The 24,342-nt window shown below is 43.2% G+C and overlaps 1 protein-coding gene across 5 annotated transcripts in view; it reads left to right on the top strand.

The window, feature by feature from the left end:
• The window catches only part of JAK2 (Janus kinase 2), a 92,138-nt gene that overhangs the window by 58,387 nt on the left and 9,409 nt on the right, over positions 1 to 24,342 (top strand). For all 5 annotated transcript variants that reach the window (XM_060268855.1, XM_060268854.1, XM_060268857.1 and 2 more), the window contains 12 exons: positions 1,267 to 1,424; positions 5,560 to 5,671; positions 7,312 to 7,498; positions 10,449 to 10,576; positions 12,675 to 12,809; positions 14,631 to 14,718; positions 15,388 to 15,515; positions 16,494 to 16,632; positions 17,721 to 17,872; positions 18,659 to 18,809; positions 21,144 to 21,280; positions 23,756 to 23,945. In XM_060268855.1, coding sequence (XP_060124838.1) covers positions 1,267 to 1,424; positions 5,560 to 5,671; positions 7,312 to 7,498; positions 10,449 to 10,576; positions 12,675 to 12,809; positions 14,631 to 14,718; positions 15,388 to 15,515; positions 16,494 to 16,632; positions 17,721 to 17,872; positions 18,659 to 18,809; positions 21,144 to 21,280; positions 23,756 to 23,945 — 1,705 coding nt within the window. The remainder of the gene's footprint in view (positions 1 to 1,266; positions 1,425 to 5,559; positions 5,672 to 7,311; positions 7,499 to 10,448; positions 10,577 to 12,674; positions 12,810 to 14,630; positions 14,719 to 15,387; positions 15,516 to 16,493; positions 16,633 to 17,720; positions 17,873 to 18,658; positions 18,810 to 21,143; positions 21,281 to 23,755; positions 23,946 to 24,342) is intronic.

Raw genomic sequence — 24,342 nt, forward strand, 5'->3', positions numbered from 1 at the left:
TGTATGCAGGCACTAGAGTCATTCAGATTTGGGGTATGAATGATTTGCACGATGTATTGGCCTGTATGCACAGATATGAAATGTGGCTTCAGAGATTGGGGCGTGGAGCCCAACTCCTCACCTTAATAAGGAGTTTTGAATTCCACTGCTGACTTTCCTAAACCTTGAATAACCTGGGCCTAAATCACAGTTGTGTAGGTGGGGGCGGGGGCCGGCATTTGCTATTTCTCTCTCCTTGCCCTGTGCTGCTCTTCACACACCTGGTATCCACATGTGGAAAGATTGGCATAGGAATTACTTGCAGGTAAGCCCCTTTCCTTTATAGAAGGGAGAATACCTGGAGTATGGCTTTTTATGTTAATCACTTCAGGATGTTTAATGGGGAGTGATTGATAAATGAGACAAATATTTTTGTACTTTGACAGCAACCTGTTCAAATCGATAGCCGGTGCTGGTATTCCCTGTTCAGAATAACATGCTGTTTAATCTATAGTAAAGTTTTGATTCAGGCAATTCTTTTCTCCAGCTTCAGTTGGGAATAAGTGTACATTGGGTCTCTCCAGAGACGTTGCCTAAGAAAATGCATTTTTCTGAAGTAAAATACAGCTTAATCGCAGGGGTCAGCAAACTTTTTCAGCAGGGGGCCAGTCCACTGTCCCCCAGACCTTGTGAGGGACGGTCTATATTTTGAAGGGGGGAAATGAACGAATTCCTGCGCCCTACAAATAACCCAGAGATGCATTTTAAATAAAAGCACACATTCTACTCATGTAAAAACAGGCTGGTTCCCAGACCGTCTGCGGGCCGGATTTAGAAGGTGATTGGGCCGGATCTGACCCCCGGGCCTTAGTTTGCCTGTTGTTGTTGTTGTTTAGTCATGTCGTACTCTTCATGACCCCATGGACCATAGCATGCCAGGCACTCCTGTCTTCCACTGCCTCCCGCAGTTTGGCCAGACCCATGTTGGTGGCTTCAAGAACACTGTCCAACCATCTCGTCCTCTGTCGTCCCCTTCTCCTAGTGCCCTCCATCTTTCCCACCTTCTCATGAGGTGGCCAACCCATGCCTACCCATGGCTTAATGCATTCACCAGACCATTCATAATCCTTGTCATGGAAATGGATGGATTATTCATTTCAATGCTCATGAGTTAATGCAACAAAACGATCAACCATCAGAGGCATATGCATCCAATTAGTGTTAAGTTTTATAAGTGTATAAGAAAAATAATAAATATCTTACTATCTTTCTCCCTTGCCTTTGCAGGAAGCTGAATTTCAGTCACTAAGAGAGGCTCTTTCTTTCGTGTCATTGATTGATGGATATTACAGATTAACCGCAGATGCCCATCATTTCCTCTGTAAAGAAGTAGCACCCCCTTCCATCATTGAGAATATTCAGAGCAACTGTCATGGGCCAATTTCGTAAGTGGCATGTTTTATAAGACGTTGAAAAGGTTTCCCCCCCTCTTTAACCCTGAAAGAAAAGAGACGGCCCACTTTGCTCGGGAGGCAATTGCCCTGGTTCGTCAAGGATAATTAATGCCAAATCTTTTAGGTATGTGCAGCTGGATACGTGCTTTATTTGGCTCGTGGTGCTCATTTTGGCACAGCAGGAAGTGGCTGGATGTGCAACACCTTCACCCAGGAACACTTTAAAAAATGCATCTGCCATTGGGTATTTTTTTACAAAAAATATGCAATAATATATTTTCCCTATCTCTCTTTCTCTCCCTGGAAATACTGTGAAACCTTGTTCAAAACATGTGGGAAGGTCTCTCAGTGTCTCCTTTTGTAATGAATTCATGTTTATTCTATTTAGGCACAACACTTAATGCAAAGTTTTAAGATGTTTTTTCTTTCATTCTCAGTTCAGTTCTGAATGTGTCATACAGTGAATAGAGAACAGTGAGTTTAAGGTCTTCCAGCCATAACCATGGTGATGGTATATGCGGTCATAGACAGAGAACTTCTTAATAGGTTCACTGCAGGATCTGGCAGAAATAGAATTTGAAATTGTGGAGGAAGAAAAGGCAATTCAGATATCAATATCTGGAATTGAGCACAGAACATTGCTAGCAAAGGAAATTGCTTTTGGGCTAAGTGTTCCCTTCTTGTGAACTTTTCCGTAGGCTTGAGGAAAAAGAAATATTTCCAGCTGTGAGGGTTGTTTTTGTACTGTTGTGTAGTATTGCCTGTTTCTAAAGAGCCCAGTGTCTCTGCGTGCTTCAGTTAAAAGTCCATCATAGGGGTTTCTCAGCCTGTTAACCAGAGGGGTAGAAAACACCTCCTTGCTAGTGGAAGGCAAAGGATCGCCCCCGCCTCCAGCTTGGGCAAGAGTTGCAGACAGTCTTTTTTGAGCTCTTCTGAGCTCTACTTCCTGACCTCACCGTTCTTTTTATTATTACAGTGGTACCTCTACTTACGAATAACTCTACTTACGAATGTTTCCACTTACGAATAGAGCTCCGTCCGCCATCTTGGATGCGGTTTAGATAGGATTTTTTCTACTTACGAATTTTTAGATAAGGTTGCTTCTACTTACAATTTTTTCTCCCAATGCATTCCTATGGGATTCGACTTACAATTTTTTTCGACTTGCGAATGTGCGTTTGGAACGCATTAAATTCGTAAGTAGAGGTACCACTGTATTATTATTATTATTATTATTATTCTCCACTCTGGGTTGGGAGGAAATACAGCTATAGGAAGCACGTGAAGATTGCTCTTGGGTACTTTGTCCCAAACAAACTGCACTTCCTCTTCTACAGCTGGAAGGCGGAGCCTACAGTTCCTCCTTTCCACCTGGGCTTGGTGAAAAAAGTTCTTTGAGCATGAGCCTGCTGGCTTGCCCACTCCTTTGTAGGAGAGACAGAGAAAAGGCGTTCCCCAAATGAGTAACTGGATTGCTCTCCTCCCTTCATACACCTCTTGCAGAGCACACTTGACAGAGAAGACTCTTTTGAAATGTGTTAATTCCTATTCTCTGCTTGGAGGCATCCATTTACTGACTTCATCCCTACTTCTGCCCAGGAGTAGCAAGGAACCATGAGACCAGGTTCTGAGGTCCATCCATTCTCCAGTTTCCTTGCCTTGCCTCTTCCAGGGCAGAGCGTGTGTCTTTGTCTCTGCAATTTTACGACTCCACCTCCGCTCCAACATTTTTTTTTACCTTTACTGTCTTCCTCTGTTCAGTTTCCACCCAACCCTTTCTCATTCTTTTGCAGAAACAAAACTTTAAAAACACACCACAAGAATGACTATTTTTCACGTACCAGCCCTCTTCCAAGAACATGCCCAAATCCTAACATCTTTCGGGCTTTTGTTGCTGGACTCCAAGCCACATTTCTCCTCTCTTGTTTGACATCTCCTCCTCAGATCTTTGTCTCTTAGCTGGACAGAAACTTTGGAATGTGTTAGAAGGAAGAGGATAGACCTAAGAAGTTAGTCACACCATTCTTCTGGGCAAAAGTAGGGGTTAACCCAGTAGCCCTTCAGTCACCCCAAGCAAGAAACTGCTTTCAAGGAACCACATTTCCTTTTTCTAGATGTCACCAGGCAGGAATAAGGATGAGGACCCTATACTATATTACGAGATTCTGGGTGTTATATCATTTTGAGGATCTTTGGTGAGCCACTCTGAGAACCTCCTGAAGATATAAAATGAGACATAAGTTTTCTAAATATTAAAGTTTAAGGAGGTTACATTTTGTTGTTTAGTCGTGTCCAACTCTTTGTGACCCCATGGACCAGAGCACACCAGGCACTCCTGTCTTCCACTGCCTCCCGCGGTTTGGTCAGACTCACGTTGGTAGCTTCGAGAACACTGTCCAACCATCTCATCCTCTGTCGTCCCCTTCTCCTTGTGCCCTCCATCTTTCCCAACATCAGGGTCTTTTCCAGGGAGTCTTCTCTTCTCATGAGGTGGCCAAAGTATTGGAGCCTCAGCTTCAGGATTTGTCCTTCCAGTGAGCACCCAGGGCTGATTTCCTTCAGGATGGATAGGTTTGATCTTCTTTCAGTCCATGGGACTCTCAAGAGTCGCCTCCAGCACCATAATTCAAAAGCATCAATTCTTCGGCAATCAGCCTTCTTTATGGTCCAGCTCTCACTTCTATACATCACTACTGGGAAAACATAGCTTTAACTATACCAGGCTATACCAGGGGACGACAGAGGAAAAGATGGTTGGACAGTGTTCTCGAAGCTACGAACATGAGTTTGACCAAACTGCAGGAGGCAGTGCAAGACAGGATTTCCTGGCGTGCTATGGTCCATGGGGTCACGAAGAGTCGGACACGACTAAACAACTAAACAACAACATACCAGGCATCCCCAAACTGCGGCCCTCCAGATGTTTTGGCCTACAACTCCCATGATCCCTAGCTAACAGGACCAGTGGGCAGGGATGATGGTAATTGTAGTCCAAAACATCTGGAGGGCTGAAGTTTGGGGATGCCTGAACTATACGGACCTTTGTCAGCAAGGTTATGTCTCTGCTTTTTAAGATGCTGTCTAGGAAAGGCAATATTGTGTTATGGGATCATTTTCAGCTTTTGCTTTCAGTGGGATTGGGGGATGTCTGGTTTTTCAACACTGTGATATATCACCAGCTAAATATTGCGATATACCAGCATATCACAATGTTTGAAATAAGGATGTAGCTATGTAGAGGTGAATGGGATAGTATCCTGGCAACTGCTACTACTTAGGGGGTCTAAAACAAATGCGTTTTACTTAATCTATTTACAGCTGTATGTGCTGCTTCTTGTGTATAAAAAATGATATTATTGCTTCAGTGCTTTTATTTGTTTCTATTTTATTTTATTTCCTATTTCATCTACAAGCTGTCTTGAGTCCCTGCCAGGGGAAGAGGGTGGGAAATTAATAAATAACATCCAAGTTTGGCACTGATCACACTTACAGATCCTAGAGATAGTTATGTGCCCCCCCCCCATTTTCTTGTTAGATTTTCCCTTGCATTTGAACTGCTGCCATACTGATTTCAACAGTCTGTTAGTATTGTTAGGGGTCTGCGCTCTTCTGTTCTGCCAGGTTTCAAATGAGACACCGAATGAACCCCTTCCAGCTAGCAAAATGGGGATTTGGTTCTGCCTCCCTTACTCAGAGGGGAGACTTTAGAAATTCATAGTAAGTCTGTTTCCCTTTCACCTTGACAAATGAGTTTATAGAATCATAGAGTTGGAAGAGACCACAAGGGCCATCCAGTCCAACCCCCTGCCAAGCAGCAAACACCATCGAAGCATTCTTGACATATGCCTGTCGAGCCTCTGCTTAAAGACCTCCAAAGAAGGAGTCTCCACCACACTCCTTGGGAGCAAATTCCACTGGCGAACAGCTCTTACTGTCAGTTTGCCGGAGATGCCCAGATGTTGTAACCTGTAGGCAGTTGTAAGTGGATGGCCACAGTGCATTTGAAACTTTTACCGGGGGTAGAAATACGGTAATCTCTAGATGTTGTGCATAGCTCAAAGGTTGCTAGCTTTTAAAAGCTTGCTTTTAACACTTGTGCTCCCTGCCTCTCGTTTTTCCAAAACAGCATGGACTTCGCAGTCAGTAAACTGAAGAAAGCTGGCAATCAGACGGGCTATTACGTTCTTCGTTGCAGTCCAAAGGAATTCAGGAAATACTTCCTTACCTTTGCAGTCCAGGTTAGTAAAGAGGAGCAGAATACACTGTTACTTTGGCTGTGAACAAGAAAGGGAGGATTCAGAGTACCTTTGATTATAAGTGTTATCTGTTAAACCACTGTGCTTTTGAATATTTTTTAAAAGCTCAGCCACCTCTAGTTCTCAGTAATCTCTGTGCTTTGTGAACAGTGCACATACCCATGTCAGTCTGCAAAGATCAGGAAAAAGTGAAGAACTATAACTTTCCTTTTCTTCTAATATGTTCATTCAGGTAATTTAACTGTTAGAATTTAGTCATATCTTCTATTTGTGACTTAAAAATAAACCTGTCTTAATATTAGCTTATCTGCACAATCTGTAGGTAACCAGGCATCATTTGTGCTACAAGTAACAAGAGATTGATGCTATTTTCATATGAGTATGGGCTTTCTACATACACTCACTAGCTTCTCTTTAAAAAAAAGATTTACTTGCTTATATCTGTGCAGTTGCTTAATATAACATGGTTAGTTTTAACTACAAATGAAAGTAGTGTACAGTACTCGAAATGTAATTCCAAATTATTCCTTGGAAGATGATCAGCTTCTTTAGTTAAAAATGCACAGATATTCACAGTGTATTTGAAAAATAATTTAACATGGATTAGATACTTTATGCTAAGGTTGTTGAATTCAGATGTCTTGGAGTTCTGGTGTCTTGGAGGGCTAAATTCTGCACCTAGCAGATAAAGCAGGAGCTATGCCCAGATTTTTTCCATCAGAAATGCTATTCTCACCTTGATTCCCCCTGAGCTGTCACTTGCAACACAATCAGACATTAAATATAACTGTGGAGATGGGGTTTGGAATAGAAACATGCAAAATATCCATTCTTAGGCTTCTTCTTTTTTAAAGAGCAAATGTGATAAAGAACAAATTTGCCAGACTGCATTAGGGAACCTTAGCGGACTCTTCAAGGCCTCAGAGGCTGATAAAAGCATCTGATAAGGTTGTGGGTTTTATATCCTTGCTTTAACCATTGATGTCACATTAGCAGAGTGCTTAAAGCAAGATTAAAGGACAGGTTTTCTACTGTTCATCAAGTGACATGCGGTGTGTGATGGTAAAATATTGACAGATATAGGTGAAACCTGCAACAAAACATGCTTCTGTTCAGAGTACCAGCGAACCATGTCCTCTTCCAGGATAATCTGATTCTGTTAAATTCTGCGTTATATTTGAGATTCCACACAATGTAAAGGCCCCTTCTGGAAACGTAGCTCAAATTTAGTACTCATTTCTGTTTTGTTTGCTTCCCGGGGGGGGACGGGGATGACCCATTTGCAAATAACACTGAAATTAGCGCTAAACCTGTGCTATAATCTGCTAGATTTCTGGAAGTGGCTTTTTTTGTCAGGTAAAGGCTCGGATATAATGCAGAAATTAATAGTTAGGTGAACATCAGGAATACAGAATAAACTCCCGCATGAATCCGCTGGAGTTTTTATTATTGTTCTATAAATTTGGAGGGTTTCTCTGAGCCTGCTATGCTGGTACCTCCTTCTGGTACCATGGGATGGCACCATTTTGTCTACAAAGGTATGATTCCTAATTTAAATTCAATATTATAAACAAAAGAGCTGTTTTAAAACAACATATTTCTTACCGTTTCTTAATCTTCAGCGAGACAGTACCACGGACTATAAGCATTGCTTGATCACAAAAAATGAGAATGGCGAATATAATCTCACTGGAACTAGAAGAAATTTTACAAACCTCATGGATCTCTTGAACTGTTACCGGACAGAAACTGTCCGGTCAGACAGTATAATTTTTCAGTTTACCAGATGTTGCCCTCCAAAGCCAAAAGGTAAATGATCCATAACTCCCTTAAGGGGGCGGTGTTAATGTTTTTTGGTTTTAGACCTTGCTTTTCTGTAACAAAATCTGCCTGGAGTGACTTGCAAAACCATAAATACACTAGCTGGCCCTGCCACGCATTGCTGTGGCTAATCCCTGTGACTGCCACCACCCTGTGTCAATCTATGACATATCCCCACCCCCCCCCACCCCGGCTTTTCCCTGTGATTTCCCCCAACCTGTCCCGTCCCAGACGTATCACGCCCCCTCTTCCCAGCACCCCCGGGTCAACCCTTTTTGAGATTGGAATTATGACAACTTTCCCCTGCAATATAAAGTTTTGCTGTATCAGGAAAACATTGCGCTGGGGAGGGGTGTTGAAATGAGAAAAACACAAAACTCTGCAATGAAAACAATGTCAGAGAACTGGGGTCAGGCCTTTCGAAAGCAGGTTCTCAGTTTAATAAAGTGGCTCGATTAATCAATGTTTTCTATATTTTTCTATAACAGGCAGTGTCATGTACAATATAGAATCTACTTGACACAATAACCAATACACACTCAAGCTCCAAAACGTGGCATGAGTAATAAAAGCAACGGGGATTTGTGGCCCACGGTGGTCGTGGTAGGAGGATTCTGACTTAGACACTTCCTTTTCTTCTAGGCCATTTATTAATTTCATTCATTCATTCATTCTATAATCTGGTTGGTTTTAATAAATGGCTTGATAGCTAAGCTACAGACACTCATAGGGCTGAGGGCTAGGTGTTTCAGAGCCACTCCTGGCTCTGGGGCCAAATTCAGGTGCAGCTCAGGCCCTCGTAACCGTGCAGAAGTAGCAACCAGCACTGAGATCCCTCTCCGCTGTGGTTCAGCGCGGCCGCGGCCTTCCGATCCCCTTTTGTAGCATTCTGCAGGGGGCCTTTTCTGTCGCGAAGGAACTGCGGAGACTGACGTGGGTTTGAGGAAAGGGGAAGGAAAGCAGGGTGCCAAACAAACTGCAAATATGGGAAGCTGCCCTCTTGCCAAGTATAGGATTCTGCTTGTAGCTGCAGTGGTGTTAGGGGTAGGGAACTTGTGGCTCTGCAGATGTTGTTGGGACTAGAACTCTGCATCCCATGCCGGCTAGGACTGATGGAATTCGGACCACATCTGGAGGGGCAAATGTTCCCCATCTCTGGTGTGAGCCATGCTCCGTGCAACCATGGCTAATGCAGATGAGGAATGTTAAATAATATTTGGATTAGGTGTGTGAAGGGAACAATTTTTAAAAAGAGTTCTGTTTTGTGGCCAGAAGTGGAACTGCAATACTGCTTGAACCGTATGAAGAAATAGGGTTGCAGTCTCCTGTACAATATCCCCCTGGTGGTGCAGCAGTAAAAACTTAGCTGGCACATTGGCCAAGCTAAGCAGAGTCCCCTGTGGGTTTCAGATTGGATGGGGAACCCCGTGTTGAGATTCGTGCATTGCCAGGCGGTTAAACTAGATCCTCAGGGTCCCTTCCAACTCTGCAATTCTACTAGGTCAGCTTTGGACTTTTGTTTCTGCAACAACATTTCCCCACCGTCACCAACCCAACGCTACACGACAAGCCGCTTTTTAAATCAAGGGTGTAAAATGTGATCTAGAATGGATGTAGTTTGCATGTTGCAAAGGTTATTTCAGTGCTACGCTGTTCCCAGTTTTGCACAGAGATTTTTCTAAAATTGCTAATGGTCTCATTAGAGAAAAAGTGGAGCTCTTATTACATATTTATCCTACTGTTCTGGGTGATAGGCTTCTCTCCTTCCCCATTTTATTCTTACAACGACCCCGTGAAGTAGGTTAGATTGAAAGGCTCAAGGCGATTTAAGAAGCTTCGTGGCTGAATGAGGAATTCCGATTCTCCTCTCCCCCTTCAAATGGCAAGTTTTCATTGTTGAAAAATGTGAAACGAAATAATACTTTGCTAATACTTCGTGCAGATGCATGCATACTAGTTAGCACTTGGCTCCTGGTCTTATTGATCACATATACAGTGGTACCTCTGGTTAAGAACTCAATTCGTTCCGGAGGTCCGTTCTTAACCTAAAACTGTTTCTTAACCTGAAGCACCACTTTAGATAATGGGGCCTCCTGCTGCCGCTGTGCTGCCGGAACACAATTTCTGTTCTCATCCTGAAGCAAAGTTCTTAACCTGAGGTACTATTTCTGGGTTAGCGGAGTTTGTAACCCTAAGCGTTTGTAACCCGAGGTACCACTGTATATAATGTGAATGATCCATTGCAGAGGGAATTCTTACACAATTTCAGCTCAGAACTAAATATATAATTTTACAGTGGCGACGATGTACATGTTCAACTGCAAGTCAGCAAGACTTCAGTCTGAGAGACCAGGGTTCAAATCCTCAGTCAGCCATGAAGCTCACCAGGTGACCTTTGGCCAGTCACGGTCTCCCAGTGTGGTGTAGTGGTTAAGAGCGGTAGCCTCGTAATCTGGTGAACCGGGTTCGCATCTCCGCCCCTCCACATGCAGCTGCTGGGTGACCTTGGGCTAGTCACACTTCTCTGAAGTCTCTCAGCCCCACTCACCTCACAGAGTGTTTGTTGTGGGGGAGGAAGGGAAAGGAGAATGTGAGCTGCTTTGAGTCTCCTTTGGGTCGTGATAAAGCGGGATATCAAATCCAAACTCCTCCTCCTCCTCCTCCTCCTCCTCCTCCTCCTCCTCCTCCTCCTCCTCCTCCTCCTCCTCCTCCTCTTCTTCTTCTTCTTCTTCTTCTTCTTCTTCTTCTTCTTCTTCTTCTTCTTCTTCTCAGCCTAACCTGCATCACTGGGTTCTTGTGAGGTCAGAAATGGGGAGGAGAAAGCCATGTACACCACCTTGAGCTCCCAGGAGGATGAGGTGGAATATAAATATAATAAATAGAATGAAATTAAGTCTTTCTGTGTGTGAACCAGGACTCTGTTGACTTCTCCTCACAGATAAGTCCAACCTCCTTGTCTTCAGGAGCAATGGAATTTCTGACTTGCCATCATCGCCCACCTTGCAGAGGCATAATAACGTTAACCAGATGGTCTTTCACAAAATCCGGAATGAGGACCTGATCTTTGTAAGTTCACGAGACGTATCTTCTTGTGTAACACTCTGATCCTCAGCGCAGTCCTTTGAATTAAGTCCCCTTAATTTAAAGGCACCAGAGTTGTTTCTCAGAGGTGTGTGTTACTGGAAATAAATGTGCACATCGGTGGGAAATTGCATTTACAGAAAACTAGGTATTTATTGTGATAAGTACACCTGGAACCACAGAGTGGAAGTGTTCACTCCATTATATAAATTCATTTGCTGTGTGACTAAATTTATTGAAAATCAGCATGTGTGGTTTTTCTTTTTCATTTGGGTTCATACTTTTATTACTAAGATAAATGTGGGAGTTTGAACTGGATGATGTCCTAATCATCACATTTTCTTTTCAGTAGCCTTTCCAGCCTTCCTACCGTCCGTTCTCAACCAAATAGAACCAATTTAGTTTTGTGGCTTTTAACTTTATGCAGTATTGCACTCCTGAAGCCTCTCCACCAATAATAGTGCATGCATCAGCCAGGAAGGGGAGAGGCAGAGAGACAGCCAACATATATCAGAGAGATGTTTGTGTGGCAACTTCACCCTAGGCCAGTTTCCTCTGAAATCAAGTCCCCTTGAATTAAATGGAAGTTACTATACCCCATGAAGTAGTAGCAGCAGCAACAATTTTATTTCTTTAGCTGTAAACTGAGGCTGGGTGATATATCGATATTCGATATATTGTCCAAAACCAGTTTGAAGTCCATATTGTGATATCGATTTCATAGTTTTTGACCTGGCAAAATATCACACGAATTATGGTGTTTGTGTTGCAATGTGGGGGAAACCGTGAAGCCAACCAATGCTTCTACATAGCTCCATCCTTAATTTCAGACATTGTGATATATTTGTATATCACATTTTTGGGCTGGTGATATGTCACGATGTTGAAAACATCTCTCAGGCCTGTTGTAAACCGTAAAGGTAAAGGGACCCCTGACCATTAGGTCCAGTCGTGACCGACTCTGGGGTTGCGCGCTCATCTCGCATTATTGGCCGAGGGAGCCGGCGTATAGCTTCCAGGTCATGTGGCCAGCATGACAAAGCCGCTTCTGGCAAACCAGAGCAGCGCATGGAAACACCGTTTACCTTCCCACTGTAGCGGTTCCTATTTATCTACTTGCATTTTTTGACGTGCTTTCGAACTGCTAGGTTGGCAGGAGCTGGGACCAAGCAACGGGAGCTCACCCCGTCACAGGGATTCGAACCGCCGACCTTCTGATCAGCAAGCCCTAGGCTCAGTGGTTTAACCACAGCGCCACCTGGGTCCCTCCATATGGGTTGTAAACCATAGCAAAGATTTAAAAAGACATTTGGAATTCAGCCACAAATCTGGTGCTTGATTTCCTGGCTGCCAACGCAATTAGAGAAACTCGCAAATAAGATCATTTTCCTTGTCTAGCAGCAAAAGAACTTCCCTTGGTGTAACCCCCCCCCCCAAAAAAATGACTTTGTGTAGGATCACTTTGGCCTCTCTCCCCAGGAGGGAAAATGAGAAGCCCCCAGCCCGCCCTAGTCAATCCCCTCACCGTCAGAGAAGTCATTTTGGCCTTCCAGCAACACCGTTCAAGGTGGCCGCTTGCAGGGCAAGTTTGTGCAGTCAAATGGAAATAATTCCTCTGAACTCAGTTGCGGTTCCATTTGGGTGAACGCACAAAGGATTGGTCTCCAAGCCTCTCTCGCGGAATATGCATTTAAATGAAGCATTTGATCCGTTCAGTTATTAAGCTAAACTGTTTTTACATTACAGGTAGGTAGCCGTGTTGGTCTGAGTCGAAGCAAAATAAAAAAATTCCTTCAGTAGCACCTTAAAGACCAACTAAGTTTATATTTTGGTATGAGCTTTTGTGTGCATGCATGTGCATGCACACGAAAGCTCATACCAAAATATAAACTTAGTTGGTCTTTAAGGTGCTACTGAAGGAATTTTTTTATTTTGTTTTTACATTGTAATTGTTTCCTTTCAGCTGACACAGCTCCTGTATTAGTCTTGAAACTAGGTATGCTTTTGTTTAAAATCAGCGTGAAGGGATTTTGCAGGCGATTAACTCCCCTCCCCCCTTTATTTATTTGTGGGTTTTTTTTAGAATGAAAGCCTTGGCCAGGGCACCTTCACTAAAATTTTCAAAGGTGTGAGGAAAGAAGTGGGCGACTATGGCAAGCTGTATCAAACTGAGGTGCTACTCAAAGTCTTGGATAAAGTCCACAGGAATTATTCTGAGGTTTGTATTCCTACTCCTTGCGTAATATGCTTAATAGTTCATATCCAGGGCTAGCTCAGCAGAGCAGGAATGCAGAATTCAGCAAATATAGGATCTCCGCTTTAATTTTTAAGATGATGATGAATTCAGTTTATATACAGCCCTTTACCAGAAGATCACAGGGCAGTGTACGGCATGAAAACCACCTTGCAGAACATCAATGTTCCCTAGGGAAAGCTAAGTGTGTGGGGGTTTTTTTTGGGGGGTGCATTTGGCCATCCTTTACATAGTGCCCAGACCCTTTTATAATAGTAGTAGTAGTAATAATAATAATAATAATAATAATTTATTTATACCCCGTCCATCTGGCTGGGTTTCCCCAGCCACTCTGGGCGGCTTCCAACAAAAGTATTAAAATACAATAATCTATTAAACATTAAAAGCTTCCCTGAACAGGGCTGCCTTCAGATGTCTTCTAAAAGTCTGGTAGTTGTTTTCCTCTTTGACATCTGATGGGAGGGCGTTCCACAGGGCGGGTGCCACTACCGAGAAGGCCCTCTGCCTGGTTCCCTGTAGCTTTGCTTCTCGCAGCGAGGGAACCGCCAGAAGGCCCTCAGCACTGGACCTCAGTGTCCGGGCAGAACGATGGGGGTGGAGATGCTCCTTCAGGTATACTGGTCCAAGGCTCTTTAGGGCTTCAAAGGTCAGCAGTCTGACCAGGCAATATGACCCCATTTCCTTTCCCTGCCCGCAGACAGGTCTAATCCCATCTCTGCCAAATAAACTGTTGTGTCGAGTTGAGGCGGGGGGGGGGGGAGAAGGTGAGGGTACCCCACTCATACACGAACAGTGATTGCCTCGTGCTCCCAACAGGAATATTTATTGCCAAGTTCCCTGTTCCCAACCAAACGGTTGCAAAGACCCACCTAGGCTCTCTCTGAAGCAGCCTCCTTTCTCACTTGGTCTTTTTCGTGGGGCGATGGCTGTTTGTGTACCTGCTACTCTTCCCACACGCCCCTTTCTCCTTTTCTTTTTAGCGCCAAGTTTGGGGTTCTAGTTCTTTTGGGCACGTCGAGCTCCTCGCCACCCTCATCCCTTCTGAACAGATAAAAACATAATGAAAAGCATGCTGACAGGGAGCCTAATAATAAAATCATCATCATCATCATAACAGTCCACACCCCCAATTGCATAGATTATTTAATAGCCTTAGGCCTGGGTGAAATTAAAGGGGGAAAACTGGATTCCAAAATATGAGATAAAAAACAAATAAAACCTACATACAGCAACAGTGTTTTGTGTTGTGTAGGCTCCTCTTTGTTATGTGCAAAAGGCTTTAGATACCTGGGATGATTACTGTTTCACACAATCAGATGTTCATGAGATAAACATGGACACATTTTCACAGTGTCTCTGTGTAATGTGATGTCAAGCCTGCTCAATCTGATTGAATGATGTAGCTGATAGAAGTTCCCCCTGAGTTTAGTCTTTTGAAAATTAAATGCTTGCCGGTTACTCATCGGTTGGAACTGTCATGCATTGAAAACTAGCAGCAGCATCACCCTCGGCTGTGGGCAGATGTAAGAGTCCTTGTGTCCTCATGGGGGATTTTCCTACTGCCAGTAAATTGACATGATTCACTATTAAAGCAGTTAGGCGTTGTGAGAAACAATGATTAAAAACAGGCAGAGAACAACAGCACCAAATTAATTACACAGTATCGTTGCGGAGGGTGGGAAGCTGGAAGTTATATGAAAATGCAGGCGGTTTTTAATTAAATTTTATTCCAAACAGTTCCCATTAGGGTTCGCCCTGCTAATTATTGTTCCCTTTCTCTTGCAGTCTTTTTTCGAAGCAGCAAGCATGATGAGCCAGCTTTCCTACAAGCACTTGGTATTGAATTATGGAGTTTGTGTCTACGGAGAAGAAAGTGAGTAAAGCCAATTAACTGTTTTGTGTGCCCTAATTGGAGTTCTATTATTACCTCCCTGTATGCAAATATCTATTTCCGAAGACATTTGCCTTCTTATCAGGTATATGTTGTCTGGCAGGGAACTACAAGTGTCAGTACAAAACATTGAGAGATAGAAATGCCCTAGGATGGTGTAATCAATTTGTTCCTGACTGTACATATTTCTGCTGTACAGTGGTACCTTGGTTCTTGAACTTAATCTGTTCCGGAAGTCTGTCCAACTCCTGAAACCTTTTGAAAACCAAGGTGCGGCTTCTGATTGGCTGCAGGAGCTTCCTGCACTCAAGCGGAAGCCGCGTCAGACGTTTGGCTTCCAAAAAACATTTGCAAACCAGAACACTCACTTCCGGGTTTTGCGGCGTTCGGGAGCCAATTTGTTCGGCAACTAAGCCATTCAAGAACCAAGGTACCACTGTGTCCATAGAATTAAAATGAACACCTGATATCTATTTTTTGTTTTAAAATGCTCTTAGCTGTTTTCACTTTAGTTTTGGCATACTTTTTCTCACTCACTTTCCCCAGCAGTTAAAAGGTTGACCAATTCCATTATTATTATTATTATTATTATTATTATTATTATTATTATTATTATTATTAACTATTGTCTGCATCTATGTTTCAAATTAGATATTCTGGTGCAGGAATATGTAAAATTTGGGTCATTGGATACTTATTTGAAGAAGAATAAAAATTCTATAAACATCTTGTGGAAGCTGGAAGTTGCAAAGCAACTGGCAATGGCAATGCACTTTTTCGTAAGTATTTCACATTTCCCCCTAGCAAAATGGCGAAGGTTGGAGATTCACTCCCCCTTCCCCTAGTGCAGGCATGTCCAACAGGTAGATTGTGATCTACCGGTAGATCACTGGACATCTGCGGTAGATCACTGGTAGATCATTGGCTCCCCCCAAAGAAGCTGAACAACTGTGGCTCCCCTAAAAAAAGCTCAACATTTTACCTTCTCCCTGAAAAAACTCAACAACTTTCACCAGAACCGCCCCCCCAAATAGGCCTGCTTCCTTCCTAAAAAAAGCTCAACAACTAACTTTGACCTGAACCCCCCAAAAGGGGGTAGAGCACTGCCAGTTTTTTATTCTGTGAGTAGATCATAGTCTCTTGGGAGTTGGCAACCCCTGCCCTAGTGGATATTGGTGAAGATTTTTAGGCAGATTCATTGGTGTTTCTGTTTGTAGGATCCAGACAGCTTGCACACGGGTCTTGTTTTCACGCTCACTCCTTTTAGAATCTGGTGTCTTATGTGTGATATTATATTATCTGAGTTGTGCTGTTAAACAAATGCAGGAAACCCCTGCTTTATCTGTTGGAGGGAAGCAGGCTTACTTAAACTACAGGGGAACTTATAAGCAATAGATTTTTCCCCAGAAGCAACGATTGGATAAAGCCTGTAACTAGTTTTTGGTAATCTCCTTCTGTTCTTCTCTCTCTTCTGGGAAACGGAGAGTAAGTGTGGAGTTTGTCCCAAATAGATTAGGGCCTCTATGGTGAAGTTTGCCATGCATTTAATGAGCTGCTGGACTGCTGCCACTAAGTTCAAGCTAGGCACTTGTGTACTGTGTAAATCAGCCATTTAAAGCTGCATCCCATTTCCTCTTTATGTCCGTTTACATAAGTATTTGTTTATGTAAAAATGTCAGCTTGAAATGCAGTTAGGAGGTTGGCAGTTGATCTGTGCTCAGGAGGAAAAATAAGCAACGCTTGTCTGCCTTTATCAGGAAGATAAAAACCTTGTTCATGGGAACGTATGTGCAAAAAACATCTTGCTTATCAGAGAAGAAGATAGGAAATCCGGGAACCTTCCTTTTATCAAGCTCAGCGATCCTGGCATCAGCACCACAGTTTTGCCAAAAGACAGTAAGTCTCTGACTCATCCATTTCAGCAGTTCACCTGCTACCTTGAAAATGTCGTGGAGTGATTATCTCCTCCTCTCATTGCACTTAAACTTTATTTCGTTGAGTACCGCTGTTCTTGTTTGGGAAGCCACGAACCTCCCACAAGCATGGGGTGTGCTTTTGATTTGTTCTGCTGCGGGCATCATTTTGCTACTTAAAACTATAAATCTTTATATCCATGCCAGCGGGCATACCTATTGCACAAAATGAGCAGTGCATATTCTATTGCAACCGGTATGAAAATACTGCTGGAAACAGAAAACCCATCAGAATAGACCCATCTGTTTCAATTCTTAAAGAGTTGTAGCCAATGTTGAGAATCCCCATTTAATACTCTGATAAAGGTGAATGTGGTTCAGGAGCAGCCAGTGCAATCTTTTATAGGATGCTGAGCTCCAACTCCCCATCAGACCCAGCCAGCAGGATGAGTCCACCTGGAAGACACCACACAAACTGCCCCTGATCCATTTGTTGGATTTAAAGCATTTTTGCCTCACCTGAAGAAGAGTTACATGAGATACCCTATCTCTGTTGGCTTACAAATTGAATTCCTTGGGTTAGGATTTTTATCTGAAGGAACCAAGAGAATCAAAAGCTCTCTCTGTGTTTACATGCTTTAGCTCAGGCATCCCCAAACTTCGGCCCTCCAGATGTTTTGGACTACAATTCCCATCTTCCCCGACCACTGGTCCTGTTAGCTAGGGATCATGGGAGTTGTAGGCCAAAACATCTGGAGGGCCACAGTTTGGGGATGCCTACTTTAGCTCATGCCTCCCATGCTTAAGTCTACATGTGAGGATTTCTAAAATATTTCTTAAAGGCCACAGACATGGGGCTTCAAGTTTGTTTGCTTGCTTGCTTGCTTGTTGTCATTTACAAGTCCTAAAGGTATTTATAGACCACATTTCCACCAGAGGTCCTCAGAGATTACCTAATATAATTGAGCAGCAATTAAAACATCCTACCAAAAAAAAACCACAAAAACACATTCAAATGCTTTCTGATTCATCCTAGTAACAAATTGCCTTGTTTTTTTCACGATTGTATAGTTCTACTTGAGAGAATACCATGGGTTCCACCTGAATGCATTGAAAATCCAAAGCAGCTGAGTTTGGCAACGGACAAGTGGAGTTTTGGAACCACTCTGTGGGAAATCTGCAGTGGAGGAGACAAGCCTCTTAGTGCCCTGGATTCTCAAAGAGTAAGTACCATGTGAGGTTGAACATGTTTGTCTTGGGAAACATACTGTGCAGAGATGGGCATAAGCCACTGTTAAAATAGTTGGATGCAGCTTCTTATCGGGTTTAGCATTTAGGGAAGATTTCTTAGACTGCTAGGGAGGTTTATTTAAACTACAGGGGAACTTGCAAGCAATAGCCTTTCCCCAGAAGCAACGATTGGATAAAGCCTGTAATTAGTTTTTTGTAATCTCCTTCTGCTCCTCTTTCTCTTCTGGGAAACAGAGAGTATGTGTGGAGTTTGTCCCAAATAGATTGGGGCCTCTATGGTGAAGACTGTCAGGCCCCCACTTTCCCGACATTTCCTCGGTGGTCATTCAGACACGCTGTGAAAACCAGCATGTGGACATAATTTGTGTGTACGAGGGAACCCCTCCCCATCTCTTAAACTGAAGTTGTTTGTAACAAAATAAAAAAAATTCCTTCAGTAGCACCTTAAAGACCAACTAAGTTTTTATTTTGGTATGAGCTTTCGTGTGCATGCACACTTCACGAAAGCTCATACCAAAATAAAAACTTAGTTGGTCTTCAAGGTGCTACTGAAGGAATTTTTTTATTTTGTTTCGACTCAGACCAACACGGCTACCTACCTGTAACTGAAGTTGTTTGTGTCAGAGACAAAGAAGTGTTGTATCTGATGTTTGCTTGGGCATTTAAAAGAGTCTCATTTGTTGTTGAAAGTATCTCTTTTCTCCTCCAAAAAAGCTGCTCAGAATTGTCCTAAATCACTGTCATTTCTTGAATCCTAGAAATTACAGTTTTATGAGGATAGGCATCAACTTCCTGCTCCTAATTGGACAGAACTAGCAAATCTTATAAACAACTGCATGGATTATGAGCCAGACTTCAGACCCTCTTTTAGAGCGGTTATACGTGACCTTAACAGTTTGTTCGCTCCAGGTATGTTATTGGAGAAGAGGTAACTAAATTTTGGTGGGAGATGAAATATGTTTTCTGATCTGCAGTTAGAGTAGAATCTACTGCATAGGCAAACTGTTGCATGGGAGAAGGATGTTGCTCCAAATGTGTTCACCTGGTGTGGCCTAGTGGCTAAGAGCCTGAGCTATGGATCGAGAAATAATAATAATTGTTGTTGTTGTTTAGTCATGTCCGACTCTTTGTGACCCCATGGACCAGAGCACGCCAGGCACTCCTGTCTTGCACTGCCTCCCGCAGTTTGGTCGGACTCATGTTGGTAGCTTCGAGAACACTGTCCAACCATCTCGTTCTCTGTCGTCCCCTTCTCCTTGTGCCCTCAATCTTTCCCAACATCAGGGTCTTTTCCAGGGAGTTTTCTCTTCTCATGAGGTGGCCAAAGTATTGGAGCCTCAGCTTCACGATCTGTCCTTCCAGTGAGCACTCAGGGCTGATTTCCTTCAGAATGGATAGAATGGATCTTCTTGCAGTCCATGGGACTCTCAAGAGTCTCCTCCAGCACCATAATTCAAAAGCATCCATTCTTCGGCGATCAGCCTTCTTTATGGTCCAGCTCTCACTTCCATACATCACTACTGGGAAAACCATAGCTTTAACCATACGAACCTTTGTTGGTAATAATAATAATAATAATAATAATAATAATAATAATTCCTTCCAGTAGCACCTTAAAGACCAACTAAGTTCATACCAATGACAAACTTAGTTGGTCTCTAAGGTGCTGCTGGAAAGAATTTTTTTGTTTTGTTTTGACTACATCAGACCAACACGACTGCCTACCTGTAATAATTATATCTATTTATTTATTTATACCCCGTCCACTCAGGGTGGTTCCCAACAGAATATCAAAAACACGATAAAACATCAAACATTAAAAAATTTCCCTAAACAGGGTTGCCTTCAGATGTCTTCTAAACGTCATCATTTCCTTGACATCTGGTGGGAGGGCATTCCACAGAGCGGGCACCACCACCAAGAAGGCCCTCTGCCTGGTTCCTGTAACCTCACAGCGAGGGAACTGCCAGAAGGACCTCAGAGCTGGACCTCAGTGTCTGGGCTGAACGATGGATCGAGAAATGCCTGCTTCAGCTCCTTAATCTGCCATGAACTCTGTCAAGCAAGCCCCCCCCCCATTTTTGCAGCTTCAGCTCCCATCTGCAATATGGGAATATCAACACTGGGCTCACTTTATAGAGTTGATGTATGTGAAAACACTATGAACTCTGTAAAGAGCTACATGAATGTAATGTATTATTTATCCAAAACTCTTTACTTCATGGATAAATCTCTTTTAATAGCCTATTAATAAATATTCTCCAATTTAACCCAACATTTTAAAGTTGTGTGTGTTGGGGGAGGGAAAATGCAAGGCTTGTAAATCCATAGTACTTTAAAAAATAATACTTATTGAAAGTTGTGTTAAACCAATCAGGGCTATTTTGCACATAACACAGCTTTGATTTATTTCAGCTTGAGCTTCCCCAACTCTGATGTTGTATGACATCAGAGGCTTGGGAAAGGTGAGCATGGTTGACTGATGATTGGATGGGCCAACTTCTGGCTTGGTGGGGTTAATTAGACTTGTAGGCAAGAGATTCCACACCACTGCTATAGAACATGTCTGTCTGCAGAAATATGTGAGTTGCACACATAACTTCTCATATCAAAATTTGTTTCTGCTTGTAGAGTTAATGAGCAAATGAACCACGAGTGGGAAGTTTTGAAATGCACTAGGGATTAGGCTGCTTCTATTATCTTCCCATTGGACGTGGGTGGCGCTGTGGTCTAAACCACTGAGCCTCTTGGGCTTGCCGATCAGAAGGTCGGCGGTTTGAATCCCCAAGACGGGGTGAGCTCCTGTTGTTTGGTCCCAGCTCCTGCCCACCTAGCAGTTCGAAAGCACATCAAAGTGCAAGTAGATAAATAGGGACCGCTACAGTGGGAAGGTAAACGGCATTTCCGTGCGCTGCTCTGGTTCGCCAGAAGCGGCTTAGTCATGCTGGCCACATGACCTGGAAGCTAGCTGTGGACAAACACCAGCTCCCTCGGCCTATAGAGCAAGATGAGCGCACAACCCTCAGAGTCGTCTGCAACTGGACCAAATGGTCAGGGGTCTCTTTACCTTTACTATTATCTTCCCACGCAGGACAGTATTTTATGATTGAAAATTAAGATAGCATGTTCATATTTTCTAGGGCTGCACAAGTTAATTTGTCTGATGATGATGATGATCTGTTTCTGTGGGAGCCTGGCTGAACATAATATTTTCTTTTGTGTGTGTGTGTGTTTCCCCCCAAGATTACGAACTATTGAAAGAAAGTGATATGTTACCAAATATGAGAATTGGAGCTCTTGGGTTTTCTGGGGCTTTCGAATGCAGGGACCCGACTTACTTTGAAGAGAGGCACCTGAAATTTTTGCAGCAACTTGGCAAGGTAAGAAGATGGGATGTCTTATTGCAAGGATATGCAGTACTGTTAGAAACAAATAAGATATAGAGTGGAAAACCATGGCTAATTTGAAATAATTTGCATACTTTGCATAGTATTTTTGGAAGTGCTTATTTTAACAGTTTTTGGGGAGTGGTTTCAGCTTTTTGAAAGAGCAACACAACTGTTTTTTGTTCTGTTCCCTATCTGTTCAGCTTTTTGGGGAGGGCGATAGTTCGGAAATATCCTGTTCTGTTCCTCTTCTCAGAGTGGATCTACACACTGGGCTGGGGGTGGGGCGACGCTCTAAATAAGTCAGCAATTAGATTATTATAACAAAAGAAAAAGAACCCTACAGAAAATCGCATTCAGTGGTACCTCGACTTATGAACGACTCGACAACCAAATGTTTCGACTTACGAATGGGGCAAATGGCCGCGCGCTTACAATTCTTTCGACATCCGAATGGAAACCGCGGCGGTTTTAGATAGGGTTTTTTCGACTTAAGAATTTTTAGATGGGGTTGCTTCGACTTACGAATTTTTCCGTTTCCAATGCATTCCTATGGGAAATCACGTTTCCAATGGCGCTTTTCGACTTACGAATTTTTCGACCTACGAAGGTGCCTTCGGAGCGGATTAAATTCGCAAGTCGAGGCACCGATGTATAAAAATTTCCTGCTCTCTGGCGCCATCTGGTGTTGCATGTTTATAACTCATTCAAAACACTGTTTTTTGACTAATGTAGCTGAGTCCTAACAGCATTATGGAATTGCTACCTCCATCCCAAGATATTTGCCTTGCATTTTTCTTTAAGACGAAGAATGACAAGATATGGTGGCAGCCTCTGTTGTGCACACCACATCCCCTTTGTCCCTAAATTTTAATCTTCCCTCTTAACTTTAAGCCAGCTCTTTTTTGGTTTACCCCTTCCTATTTCCTCCTCGTTTTGCTTCCCTCTTTGTCACCTTTCTCCTTTGCAGTAAATCATTGGATGTGAAGAGAGCAGGGATTTTAGGGGCTTCCTTGGTGTTCAACCTGCCTCCTTTATCCCTGAGCCTTTTTGGTGTATGTTGTTGCTTGTACATCACATCTTCAGATCTGTTTACTTCACAGCCCTGAGCGGTCAAAACAGAACCAAGTGCAGGAATATTTTTCCTTTGGCCCATGCAAATTTTCAGATCCTTTAGGACTTGGCAGTGCCTGTTCCCTTCCTGTCCCTGTTCCTAAATGTGCAATTCTGTTTCCCTTTATTTGAATACACCATATTTTTCGGACCATAACACGCGCTTAATTTTCAGAGGAGGAAAACCAGGAAAAAAATATATTCTGAACAAAACAGTGGATGTATGGTTTTTGTGGTTCATGCTGTGGCCACAGAACATGATATTTGATTTCACGGTGAATTTGGGGTGACCCAATGCAAAAATCCTGAGGATCCATGTGGATCTGTGACTTTGTAACCATGTTTTTTGCGCCATTGCGGCCCCACGAAACAGTGGATGCGTGATTTTTTTTGGTGCAGGCTATAGCCATGGACATGCTATGTGATCTGATGGTGAATTTGGGGTGACCCAGTGCAAAAATCCTGATGATCCATGTGCTTTTACCTTCCCCCTCCCAGGCAGCCTCCTTTATTGCTAGCGTCCCTTATCTGGCTTGCCGATCAGCTGCTCATCGGCTTCATACCCTCTCTCCCTCTTGTTTGCCTTCCTTAGCTGGGGCAGTTTTTTCCCCTTTTCTTCTCATTGCTTGCTTTAGTACTCTCCATGCAAATTCGCTGTCTTAACCTCCCCGCTCCCAGGGCAGCCTTCTTTATTGCTAGTGTCCCTTATCTGGCTTGCCAATCAGCTTGGCTATCAGCTGCTGCTGGAGCCATGGCATTTACTCCATAACACGCACAGAGATTTCCCCTTACTCTTGAGGAGGAAAAAACTGCGTTATGGAGCAAAAAATAGGGTATATGCAGGCTACCCCTGAAGTCATATGGGTGAAGTTTACTTGTCCTCCATCTTCAGGAGATGTTGTTGTTGTTGTTGTTTAACTGTTTTTGTGCACTCTTAATAATCTCATGGGGTCATGAAGAGTCGGACACGACTAAACGACTAAACAACAACAATAATCTTAGACTCAGAGTGTTACGAAAGTCCCAAGCTGGTGGCGAAAACAGGACATTTATTGAGTCATTGGTGGGATCCCATTCCTGGCTGGGTCACCAGGTAGAAAACTCATTTTGTAGGCATGAATTGTGCTGTGTGGCACTGGGGAAAGAACCTGTCGTATTTTCTTTTAATTATTTCTAGGATTTTGTTGCCCATCAAGTCCCAGGGCAGGTTACAACTATAGGATGAGTTGGGTGGGGCCTAAAAATAAATGTATCAGCTGTCAAAACAATAGTGCTGGGTTCCTCCCCTGCCCCGCCCCGCCCTGCCCCCCCCAACCCGGCTTGATATGTAAATGTGTCTATTCATATTCCTTGCAGGGGAATTTTGGCAGTGTGGAGATGTGCCGGTATGACCCGCTGCAGGACAACACAGGGGAAGTGGTGGCTGTTAAAAAGCTTCAGCACAGCACGGAGGAACACCTGCGAGACTTCGAAAGAGAAATCGAAATTCTTAAATCTCTGCAACATGACAACATTGTGAAGTACAAAGGCGTGTGCTACAGTGCCGGTACATGCGCTTTCTAATGTTATTTGTTAAGCAAAAGCTAGCAGTCCCTCGATAACTTATCAGATGTTCCCTCATTAGCGTGAATCGGTGTGTACAGATGTCCGAACAGTCTCTCTTTAAAGTAGTGTGACCTTTCCTGTTCACATTTTAAAGAGCAACCACAATCACACTGTCAGAGTCTTTGCAATTATTAGCTTCTTCTTGAATTGATTTCCAAAACGTTAACTAAATGAGATGTGGTTTCAGTAAATGTCATTGCATCCTTCTTCGTTTAAGCCTTAGCTTTTAATCCAGCATTTGTCTGTTAGCATGCTGTGCACTACTACAGCAACAATGCCCTTCCTGAGCTGCATTTTCCTGTATGGTTTTAGCAGTCAAAATCCCTCTTCACAGGGAA

This window comes from Zootoca vivipara, chromosome 16 (genome assembly GCF_963506605.1).
Source record: "Zootoca vivipara chromosome 16, rZooViv1.1, whole genome shotgun sequence".
NCBI classification, from domain to species: Eukaryota; Metazoa; Chordata; class Lepidosauria; order Squamata; family Lacertidae; genus Zootoca; species Zootoca vivipara.